The sequence below is a fragment of the Mobula hypostoma genome, chromosome 3, assembly GCF_963921235.1.
Source record: "Mobula hypostoma chromosome 3, sMobHyp1.1, whole genome shotgun sequence".
Lineage (NCBI taxonomy): Eukaryota > Metazoa > Chordata > Chondrichthyes > Myliobatiformes > Myliobatidae > Mobula > Mobula hypostoma.
In genome coordinates, this window is record NC_086099.1 from 179,728,151 (window position 1) to 179,740,277 (window position 12,127).

Consider the following 12,127-nt stretch of genomic DNA (forward strand, 5'->3'; position numbering starts at 1 on the left):
TTTCTCTAATTATTAATACGGGGGGAGTGGTAATTAACTGAATATTTCACGATTCCAAATGGGATCTTTTATTTAAAAGCCGCATTAAGATTTTACTGTTATGAGATGCCTAAAAGTTACAGCGTGGAAGTTTGACGGAGCCGCCCTCTGTAGAACACTGAACCAAGCACCCCACCCAACCCAGGAGCGAGCTGTATCATCAGTTTTACTCACTCCAACTCCTATCACCCACGGACACCCGGCGGAAAGCTTGTAAACGTGCTTTCTAGAACGGTCTCGTGGGTTTCACTAACAAACCAGCTTTCGCATGTTTTCTTTGTCAAAACTAAACCAGGTAACAATCATTTATAGGTTTTCATGCCATTAAACAAGAAGGAATATATTTTACTGTTGATAAATTTTTTCGTGGTTACCACCAGCAGAATTAATTTTTGACTGTGTTGCAGTGACCTCTGGCGAAAATGTTTTGGCGCCTTCCAAATTAAAAAAAAATGCTAAAACCGTCAACCATAAGATTAGTGATAATGTGACTAAGTTTAAAAGACTCGATACAATTGGGTGGCAACGGAGTCGAAGCTTTGCGATTAACAGATCTGCTTGGTACAGTAAGCAAAAGGGAGTGCGTTCCCTCTCAAAATTTCAGATGTCCTGTCCAATTCCGATGCTTGCAGCCTCAACATTACGAAGAGAGAAGAAAGTAGCCCTACCTCCAAGCTGTGAGTGGTCCAAACAAAGCCGTTGCTAACTGCCGAGTGGTGCTTCCAACGTCAATCATAGCATCAGCGCTGTCCCGTTTATCGTCGGGGGAGTACCAGGACTGTTCCCTATAAATGCTGGGACGTTGCATGCAATCCCTCTCTTGCAGTCGTGAGATTTCTCCTCGGGCAACAGTCTTCAAGTGCAGCACCCAGCAATGGACGGATTCAGAGCAAGCAAATCCAGTTCCTACCGCAAGATGTTTCCAGAAAAACCGATCAAAGTTACAACCAGCCGTCGCAGCTATACAGTTCGCGGGAGTCCGCAGAGCTTGATCACCGCTTACCCCACCAGAATGAGTTACACTATACCAGTCAAGACGAAATCTACGAGGTTTGTGAGGAGCAGTGGTCCGATAGTGGCCTCGAGCAGCAACCTCAACTTCGCTATGGTGGATGCCCTGAACACGGAGTTTAAGGTGAACCGCAGCAATGAAAAGGCTGAGATGATTGAGCTGAACGACCGCCTGGCTAGCTTCCTCGAAAAGGTGAGGACACTGGAGCAACAGAACAAAGTCCTGCTTGTCGAACTGGAGCAGCTGAAGGGTAAACGGCCATCCAGAATCGGAGACCTGTATGAGCAGGAGCTGAGGGAACTGCGTCTTCAGGTTGACCAGATCAGCAATGAGAAGTCCAGGATTGAGGTGGAACGCGACAACCTGGCCGATGATCTTCAGAAGCTGAGAGAAAAGTAAGCCACACCAGCCGTGTTCCCATTGTTTTATCGGGGCCTGGGCTGTAAGGTAGTTTTCTTCACTTGTAGAAGAAATAAGTACCAACGTTCCCATAGAATACCAGACACACCCTCATATTGAAGCTCTCTTCGCGTATCGTGATAGAATAGTTTGCAACACCCTTAGTATAAATAGTTAATTCTGGTTTATTGCTCTTCTTCTTCTTCGAAAAAAAAAGGTTATTTTTTAGCTAGAAAGTGTTAAATGAATTAATCAGGCGCTGGCAAAACAATATTAACTTTTCTAGTAGATGCCCTTGCCCAGAAACTTATGCAGAACCCCTTTTTCCCATTACAACGAGATTTAAGTGTAGTCGCCAAGGACGTACCAAGATGCTGGATTATAACATTTCTGACAACTGCCTCGCTATTTTCGCAGAGAATGTCCTTTGGTTTCTGTGCCACGTTGGATGGATGTAGTTTGCGCGCTTCCCGCGGTTTTTGTGTCGATGGGATGCTTCGAGGTGTGGCAGGGTGTTGGGTGGGGCGGCCGAGACAGGAATTTGCGGCTGAACTAACTTCAAACCGGTTGCGTACTCTCTGAGTGCAGGACAAGGCACACGGCCCTCTTGATTTTCGAAAGCTCTTTTTTTTTGCTATCTGCCAGCATGGTAATATAAATGACATTCCGCATATAATATTTTGATGCAACGAAGAGAAAGGGTTAGGGTTATATTCAACGTTTTTAAAAGTATAAATGCTTCCCGAATTAAAGTCAAGGAGTGCTGTAACGAGAGAGCATCCCAGCAATAGGCAGTGTGCTTCTGTGAAGTCGTTCGACTAAAATGTGGATTGTCAACCGCTCCGAACATTTTGGCTGTAACCCTAATTAGGTTAACATTTTAGGGGGAAAAGGATTAATCAAAGTATGCTATCTTTGCAAAAAAAGTCGATTTCGTTTTCTGTAAGAAAGAAGAGGGGTGAATAGTTAGCATAATCAATAGATTGGGGCGGAAGAGCATCGTTAAAAACCACAAATCACGGACCTGCGCTTCAAACTGGAGTGGGCGTGACATTTATATAAACACTTCCTTACAGGTTGCAAGATGAAGTTATTCAACGGGAGGATGCTGAGAACAACCTGGCAGCTTTCAGACAGGTGAGAACGTGATCGGCTATACCTCAAGCCCCCGCCCTGCTCTTAGCCAATTCCCTAACAACTCAGCACAAGCGCATTGGACTGCGCCCTTCCCCTTCCGGCCAGGGTAAAATCAGTGCCACGCCTAAGGCAAAACAATGCGAAGGATAACTCTCCAATTTCCATAGAGTTACATCGCAGGAAAACAGGCACTTCGGCTCAAATCGTCAACCAAATTAATTTATCTGAAGTCCCATTTGCCTGTAGTTGTCCCATATCCCACTAAACCTTTCCTACCCATCCAATTGTCATTTACACATTGTAATTGTACTTGTTTCTACCACTTCATCTGACAGCTGATTTCACATACCCACTAGACACTGCTTTAAATTTTAAAGAACTCCTTTAAATCTTTTCCATCTCACCTCAACCTATGCCCTCAGGTTTTAAACTCCCCTGCCTTGGGGGAAAATGACATTCCTCAGCCTCCTTCTCCTGGGAAAATAGCCTCTTCTTACAACTCAAGCCCTTTAGTCCTGGTAACATCCTTCTAATTCTGTACTGTTTCCAGCCTAATATGATTTCGAATAGCTAGCTGCACACAATACTCCTAATGTGGTCTCACGAACATTTTTTATAGCTGTAGCATCTTGTCCCAACTTTTCTACTCAATATCGATACTGATGAAGGCAAACGTACCAAACATCTGCTTCACCACCCTGTTCACCTGTGTTGCTACCTTCAGGGATCTACGTACTTGTAGTCTTAGATTGCTCTGTTCTGTAACACTCTCCAGGGCACTGCTACTTACTAAGTTCCTATCCTGGTTGAACTTCTCAAAATGCAACACTTCACACTTGTATGAGTTGAATTCACTCTTACATTCCTTGATACTGTTTCCCAGTTGATTTAAATCCTTTTGTAATCTTAGACAACCTTCTCACTGTCCACTATACCACCAATTTTAGGGTCATCCACAATCTTACTTACTACCTTCTCAATTCCTTAATATAGATAATGAACAACAGAAGGCACAGCATTAAACACTGGGGCATAATCACTGTTCTTAATCACCCTCCATTACCACTTTCTGACCTGCTCCAACAAGCCAATTCTGCATCCAATTGGCTAGCTCACTCTGAGTCCCAAATAATCCAACCTTCAGAATCATACCACACCTCATTATACTTTAGGGCCTTCCTTTCCCATTAATTAACCCCTGTTCCAAAAGGTTTCTCAGGCATTCTCTAAAATTGCAACCCATGTATTTGTGTGCAAATGTGCACAATTCCAGAAAGGAATATAACCATCTGGTGCCTGTTACCTGTTCAAAAACCTGCATGGAAACAAAAGACATTTATGAATGTTTGAATGTTTTTTTTAAATATTTTAATGCTTTGAATATTTGATCTGCTATCAAATTATATCCCTTAAAAAGGTTGATCATGCTTTTGGTCATTATTTGCTCCTTTTTGCTGCCCTTTCTGTCAATCATTGATCATGGCACTATTTCCAAGCAGTTATGACTCAAGCCATGCAAGTATGTTTTTGCTTCATCTGCCCACCAGAAGGTGAAAGAACAGGGAGAAGAATGAGTTTATCTTTCATTAGGAATACTACAAATTCTTTCATTTTTACTTGACTTTGAAGTCAAGTTTGGTGCATTGAAATCCTACCATTCACCTGCCCATGAATGTCAGAGGGATCTGACCTGCAGCAGGGGAGAGGGGACTGAGGAACAATTCACAGTTAAACGTGACCTTATTGTCTGTCTATTAACATCCATCATCAATGAGTAGTTATGAAGAGCTGAAAACTTAGCCCCTATCCCTAGTTCGGAGGCTGCTGCTGTTGTGGGAGATAGTTAGGCATGGCCATGTTTCGTTAATTCAGCATAGATCAGAGCCCAAAGCTTTGAGATAGCAAAATAATAAGCGATACATTGACTCCCTGACTCAGCCATGTGTTTTGCTGATGGTATTTTAGAGTCACTGTCCAGAAACACAAAAGAATTGCCTGAGCAATCATGGCCTGCAATTTCTTTCTTTGTCTTCCTGAGGAAGTGGCTGGTTTATGCTTATTGACTGCATGCTTGCACTCTCACTCTGTCTTCTCTCTGAAGTCCGTTTGGGCAGAAGAATTGGAATTGTTCCCTACAGAATGCGTGATTTTGTTTAAGACCATATGACACGGGATCAGAATTAGGCCATTTGGCCCATTGAGCCTGCTCTGCCATTCAATCATGACTGATACTTTTTTCCTCTCCTCAGCCCCATTTCCCAGCCTTCTCCCCGTAACCTCTGGTGCCATACCCAAACCAGAACCTATCAATCTCCATCTTAAATATACCCAACGACCTGGCCTCCACAGCTGCCTGTGGTAACAAATTCCACAAATTAACCACCCCTGGCTGAAGAAATTTCTTCACATCTCTGTTTTACATGAACACCCCTCTATCCTGAGGCTGTGCGCTCTTGTCCTAGACTCCCCCGCTATGGGGAACATCCTTTCCCCTTCTACTTCGTCTAAGCCTTTCAACATTCAAAAAGCTTTAATGAGATCCCCCACCCCCATCCTTCTTTCCCAACCATGCATCTTCCTCAGTACACATTTCTGTGCCCTTGAAAAAGGCAGTAAACTTGTTAACAGCATCAGCCTTAGTTGTATAAAAAAAAGTTTGTGCACCTTGCTGTTAGAAGATTCTTAACTCCCCATCACATAAAAAACAACTGTTGGAATAATAGTGGTTTCAAGAAGGCAGCTGCATATTTTTGTTCCAGTGATGTAAAATGATCTCCAACAAGGATTTGCCTTGGAATGCAGTTACACTGAACACATGGCATGCCAGTAAATTTAAAAAATGAATAGATGCTTTTGTGCACAGGCAAACAGTGGATTAGTATAATTGGAGCAGCAATGTGGCATCGTATTAATGAGAAACAAGAATAAAAATTTTATTGACAGTTTATATATTTGCCCTTTTATTACTCAATGTGAGTGCTCATCATAAATGTATTTTGGTACTCAAATTATTTTGTATTTGAAAATGTTCATTATGTTACTGAATAAAAACAAGCTAGTTACCAATTTTATGCCATTTGCAGGGTAAACAACAAAACATTCAAATATTGTCTGTTATCTAGCTCTACCTGTTGATATTCCTAACTTGCTGACCAGCAATATGAAGAATTAATGTACTAATACTTAAAACTGAACTCTTATAAATTGTAAAAAGATTAATAATTGTAGTATGCTGAGATTGCTGATTCAGTATGGTATTATCATATAACTCTAAAAGTCCATAAAAACAACATTGATTCTGGTCAATAATTCAGCCAAAGCCTTCTACCAATACGATAATCAGTCTCCCATGTCATTGCTCAGACAGCATAATTTCTGTAGAATTTTGTATAACATTCTTTTAATTTTATTTTAATAATAATTATGGACATAATTAATATGTATTTTTGTAATTGTTTGAATAAATATATGAGCCTAGTACAAATAACTGAGTAATGATGCACCAAATCACATTGCTGGTCCAGGTAACATAACACAGATAATAATGTTATTTCATAACTGACCCATTTTCTAAACTATCCAGCACTGTTGTGTGATGGAATCATGAAGTGCACTACCAATTAAACCGATTAAACCATGAAAGACTGAACTTGACATCAAAAAATCACATGCCTGCATATTTTTCTGTTTGAATGCTGATTATGATTCTTTGTAACTTCCTTTCAATTCTGAATGTAAAACTGCTTTTCTTTTAATTTGGCTTAAATGGCAAGTGTCACGTTTTCAAATAAAATTCTTGTGTGGAGAGACAGGTAAGTGCCTGTATAGATTTGTTGAGATGAAATGCTTGTCTTTGTGCTGTAACTTCTGTACACAGCTTCATTGTGCAAATGTTTCCTGTGGTTCTGTATCGATCTTCAAGAACTTAATGGCTAACCATAAACACAAGAGCTTCTGCAGATGCTGATTATCTTGAGCAACCTACACAAAAGGCAGGATGAACTCAGCAAGTCAAGCAGCATCTATGGAGGGAGAATAAGCAGTCAATGTTTCAGTCCAAGACTTCATCGGTGTTAGAAATAGCAGTCTTTTTGAAAGACAAAATCATTGAATCTTTATTAAATTAGCGTAATTTCAAAATGAATAAGAGCTCCTATTGCCTATCAGAAAATTATTTTTACCAATGAAGCAACAATGATTCATGGAATCCTAACCTAAAAATGGTGTATTTTTATTTCCCTTCATTTATTTGTAAGAGTAAATGGGAAATAAATTAACAAATCAGTACATCAAATATGATTGCAATATATGCTGTAATAATTACAAGTGAATTCAAGTACTGAGATTATTTTTATAAAACCATTGTAATAACTGCAATCAATAATATATCTATTGTATGTAAAAGGATGTGGATGATGCATGCCTGGCACGCTTGGATTTGGAACGTAAAGTTGAGTCACTACAAGAAGAAATTATGTTCTTGAAGAAACTTCATGAAGAGGTAAGCATGTTCTGTTGTTAAGTAATTTGAGTGATCATTAGTATAATACTCTTGTCTTTAAGAATCTGTAACACTGCTTCAGCCAATAGATGACTTACTTCCGTGTATTTATCTTCCTTCCTCAGGAAGTTCAAGAACTGCAAGCTCAAATCCGAGATTCGCAGGTCAAGGTTGAGATGGATGTGGCCAGACCTGACCTGACTGCAGCACTCCAGGAAGTTCGCTCTCAGTTTGATAAACTTGCTGCTAAGAACATTTCTGAGACTGAGGAATGGTACAAGTCCAAGGTAAGGCATTTTTAGTGGTCAAGTATTAATGTCAGCCAGTTAACATCTAATCTGTATCATAGAGCTGAAAACTATAGCCTCACTCAATAGCCACTTCCATGCTTTCACATGTTTTATATCAAATTGGATCTTTTTCACACTTGTATCTTCTAACAAACTTCTGCAGTTAAACTAACTAACAAACTTCTGCAGTTAAACTAACTACACACACTCAAAAGCATTTATTTTCAAGATTATTACTCAAAGCAACAGCATATAATTGTTCCCAAACCCCATTGCACTGAACCATATATAGTATGTGTTCCTCCTCAATACCTAATCCAGTTTAGGCACCCAGATCATTAATTAGATCAGTGATCACCTGATCCTCTTGTCTACTTCCATAATCAGGTCACATGGTAACAGAGAGAAAAAGATACAGCACAGAAATAGGCCCTTCAGCCGACAGAAACCGCACCAATTTTCAAGCACTCAATTATATTTATCCAACACAAATCCCATTTTGTTCTCCCCACATTCCCACCAACTACCCCAGATTCTACTACTTGCCTACACGTTGGGGTAATTTAGTGGTCGATTGACCTACTGACCCATGTCTTTGGGATGTGAGAGGAAACCAGAGGATCCAGCAGAAACTAATGATGTCACAGGGAGGGTGTGCAAGCTCTGTGAGGTACCTAGGTCTCTGCCTCTCTGAAGTAGTGACTCTATTAGCTGGCACCCACTTTTTGTTTAAATCATTCAATTTAATGCAGCAATTTCTACATCAACCAAATAATACGTAAGGATCATTTCATCAAATTGATTAAAAGTGACAAGAATGGTTGAGTTACTTTTGTTTGGGTTGTGGTAAAAGCAGAAATGTATAGTCAGATTCACTCACAGAAATCTGTGTGTTGGAACAGCTGGCCGATATAAATGATACTGCCGCTCGTAACACTGACGCTCTTCGCGTAGCAAAACAAGAAAACAATGATTATCGCAGACAAGTCCAGACGCTGACCTGTGAAGTCGATGCACTGAAGGGAACGGTAAGTTGTCCAAGTACCTAAATTCAGCCAAATCAGTAGAGCCATGTGCTTTATCCACAAATTACACCACACTATATTTATAAAACCAATTAAAACATGTAGTGTATTTAACACAACAGATTATCAAATGAAACATGATCCAGAGCTACAATAAGACCTAATGGAACAGGTATACAAATGCTGGCCGGAACACATTGCTCAAATGCATTAAAAAGTAACTTGGTCAAAAAGATTAGCATCTCAAGTAAGGAAAGAGTAAGAGGCGAAGTATGGAATTAATTACAAATGAGGCCTAGGCTACAGAACTTGAGGTTACCAGAGGAAACAATTAAAACTGGAGGTGAGCAACAGGCCAGAGATGAAGTGCAAAGATCTTGGAAGATCGTTGGGTTAGAGAAATTTATAGAAATATTGTGGAAGTATGGAAGAGACAGACTGTCATGGAGCTGGAGAAGATGCATGATTGCAGACTTATGACAAAGTCAGATAGGATACCAAGGTTATTAGCAATTTTATTCAGGTACATAAAGTGGCAGCAAAAGGGAGAGGGATTCAGCTAGTGGCCTGGGGTTGGTGTTTGTGCCAAAGATGAAGAATAAGGCTTTGTTTTTCTTAATATTTAGTTGGAGAAAACATCTGCTGTGGATATTATAAGAGGTTCACAACAGTTTATTCAAAAGAAGATTGTGTAGATGAGATGGTGAGGTTGAAAATTGCTGGCATCAATGCGTACTGAAGCACTACTACTATGCTGTTTTAAATAAAAATAAGGATAAAAGTTAAGTCTAGAAATTTTGATCACCAAAACTTACAACATGTTGAACTAATTAATATAAGGTGGTCCTTCTTTCACTTAAAATAGTTAATACATTTTCAAAAGTACAGTATTCTTTAATTTCAATTAGTCATTATTTACAAAGCAATCATATGTATAACGATGATAAACTATTCAAGCCAGTTTTCTTCAAGCAGTATAGTCAGATGATACCTTGAGTATTGTAGCCTGTTTTTGTCAACCTGAGACAAAAGGAAGAACTTCACCCAGAATAGAGCTACAAAGATTATCTCTAAGCTTGTGTCTTGGAAGAACATTGGAGAAATTTGGGAATTTAAGCTTGAAATGCTGTTTCCCTATTTTATACTTGCTTTATATTATCTAAACAAAATGATTACATACATTTGAAAACACTTTATGTCCAGTTTACTTTTTAATTCAACATTTAATACATAGTCAGAAACTTAAGTATAAGTCTTTCATTTCAATTGTTAGCTTTATGAATGCAGATTTCCCTAATCATTTGAGGAATATTTTCAATTAGCGTAAAAGGTAAAACTGAAGCACTATGTTTTATGTCTTACTAGAAGTCCCAACTTAAAATAGTTTGGAAATTAAATTTGTTCACTGGGAAGTTTATGGATATGTAATAAAAATGAAAAAAAGTTGAAACTGTAGGTCAGCCAGCATCTAAGGAAACAGGAATAGAGTTAAAACTTCAACCTAAAAGAATTTTCATCAGAAATGACGCAAAGTCATTCTGACTTCATTGATATTGTTTGACCTGCTGAGTATCTCCAACCTGGAATAGTGCTGGGGTTATTGAAACAAACATAATTAATTCTATTTTTCATGCACAAATACAAGTTGAATGCAAGGAACAAAAGGAAGAAAATAAAATACCAAAACAATTTTTTATTCTTTAAAACAGAATGAATCCCTTGAGCGCCAGATGCAGGATTTGGAAGAACGCTATAGTGTAGAGCTCAGTGGTGCTCAGGACAATATTTGCCAGCTTGAAGAAGACATCAGTAATTTGAAGGACGAGATGGCTCGTCACTTGCAAGAATACCAAGAGTTATTGACAGTTAAAATGGCTCTTGATATTGAGATTGCAACATACCGGCAATTACTGGAAGGTGAAGAAAACAGGTAATATATTTTTATATCATTTTAAAAAAATCTTCATTACTCAAAAGTATATTAGATTCAGAGGCTTGTTGTTAAAATGCATAGATTTCTTTATAGCTGCATTGATGTAAAGATTAAACAACTTTCTGAAACAAATTTGTCATCTGTAAATAGGATGCTCTGATATTACTGTAAATGCAAAAATGGTAAGCTGATTAGAGTTCTTGTAATGACTGGCTTGGCATGATTTGTCTTAACACAATATTGAAGTCTGAATAAATGTTCCTTAAATTCTGTAAGTTTTTTGGCTTATAAAAGTTATTATTCTCGACTAGGCCAATTACAAGGATCAAATTTACCAATCATGGGAACTAAGGATGGTCAATAAATGTTGCCTTAAAAAGAATATCTATGTCCTGAAATTTAAAAAAAAATCACCAGTGCCCTATGCATACAGAGCACCAACCCTTGTTTTGGGTTGGGGTTTACAAGTGTAATAATTATCTAGATCTTAATTGTTTGTGGGCAGACCTTTGGGCTCTTATAATCATGAGTTTTACAAAAAGCCTCGTTGTTTTGGAGGAACTTCTTGGTTTTGGGGGTGGCGGGGGAAGGAAAATAAATTCTACAAGATGTCAATGAGACCAAAATCGTTGAGTCCCTCTTTAGGAAGTCGGCTGCCAATTGAATTCCATAGAAGGTTAAACTCAATAGAGCAAAAGGAGTTCTTCATTGGTATTTACATATTGTTTTTTTTTATTTAGGATCTCTATGCCTGTGCCCTCATTTGGATCACTGAGCCTCTCTGGTAAGTTAATTCAGAACTAAATGGATGAAATTACTCAAATTAGGAAATGGGAAATCTTCATTGATATTTTGCCCAAAGTAATACAAGATTAATTATACCTTTCCTTACAGATGCCTTGTATGAGCAGCAGCCAACTGAAAGTCGAACATCAAAGAAGAAAATTGTGATTAAAACTGTTGAGACTAGTGGTGGAGATGTTAGTATAAATGTTCTTTAAAAAATACACTCAAGATAATGGACATATTTTACCAGCAGAATGATGATAATGTTTTCAACATTTTGTTTCTGTTTTGCAGGTGATCAGTGAAACTACCCAGAAAATTGAAGACTGAACCTGGTCAGCACAAAGAAGCTGAGGCTGTTTCAAAGCAATAAAAAAGATAGACCGGAATGCCGCTTGTCCTCTTATTCAAGAAGAATACTGTTGGCTTTAAAGTGCCTTTCTGCATCTAATTGAAGAGTGCCAGATTCAATAAAGTTTTGTTGTAAGCTTTATAGAAAAGTTAAAATACAGTAAATGGCTTTACTGAAGTAATATTCCACTCTGTTTATGGAGAGAGTCACTAGTTTACAGTTGCACAGTGATGACTAGCAATACTTCACCAGTTTTGAATCTACTTACATTCAGAACCACAACTGCTTTTTATCTTTCCCCCAGTAATTACCTGTAAGCGAGCTTTAATAAAACATTGACCAAAGCTACACTTTGTTACATGTCTTTTTATTCAATACCTATTTTACTGAGATTGTAACAACCTGCACTTTGTAATTCCCCAAAAAGCATGTACAGCTAAGTCATTTTGTGAAATAATGCACAAAATAATGTAACATTGGTTCAGTTGCCATCTGAGAAGAATAAAAAGCATTGCAAGCTTTTAAGAAATTGGCATATCGCTTTCAACTGAAAAGTATTCGTTCGTTATTTGCTGTGTTGTATGACGTGGGTGATCATGATCTTTTCATAACCATGATTGTCCTTCACAAATTTTCTATAGAAGTGGTTTGCC

At 38.4% G+C, this 12,127-nt stretch overlaps 2 protein-coding genes across 2 annotated transcripts in view; one reads left to right on the plus strand and one right to left on the minus strand.

The window, feature by feature from the left end:
- trdmt1 (tRNA aspartic acid methyltransferase 1) overlaps positions 1 to 2,492 on the minus strand; it is a 174,144-nt gene extending 171,652 nt beyond the window's left edge. The window contains exon 1 of the mRNA XM_063044192.1: positions 1,818 to 2,492. Within this exon, the coding sequence (XP_062900262.1) occupies positions 1,818 to 2,115 (298 nt within the window). The 5' untranslated portion in view covers positions 2,116 to 2,492. The remainder of the gene's footprint in view (positions 1 to 1,817) is intronic.
- Positions 827 to 11,822, plus strand: LOC134344427 (type III intermediate filament-like). The gene is made up of 9 exons (XM_063044198.1): positions 827 to 1,446; positions 2,527 to 2,587; positions 6,993 to 7,088; positions 7,214 to 7,375; positions 8,281 to 8,406; positions 10,113 to 10,333; positions 11,077 to 11,120; positions 11,231 to 11,316; positions 11,417 to 11,822. Exons 1-9 carry the CDS (start codon positions 914 to 916, stop codon positions 11,450 to 11,452), a joined length of 1,365 nt encoding a protein of 454 aa, XP_062900268.1. The 5' UTR covers positions 827 to 913; the 3' UTR covers positions 11,453 to 11,822.
- The last annotated feature ends 305 nt before the right edge of the window (positions 11,823 to 12,127 follow it).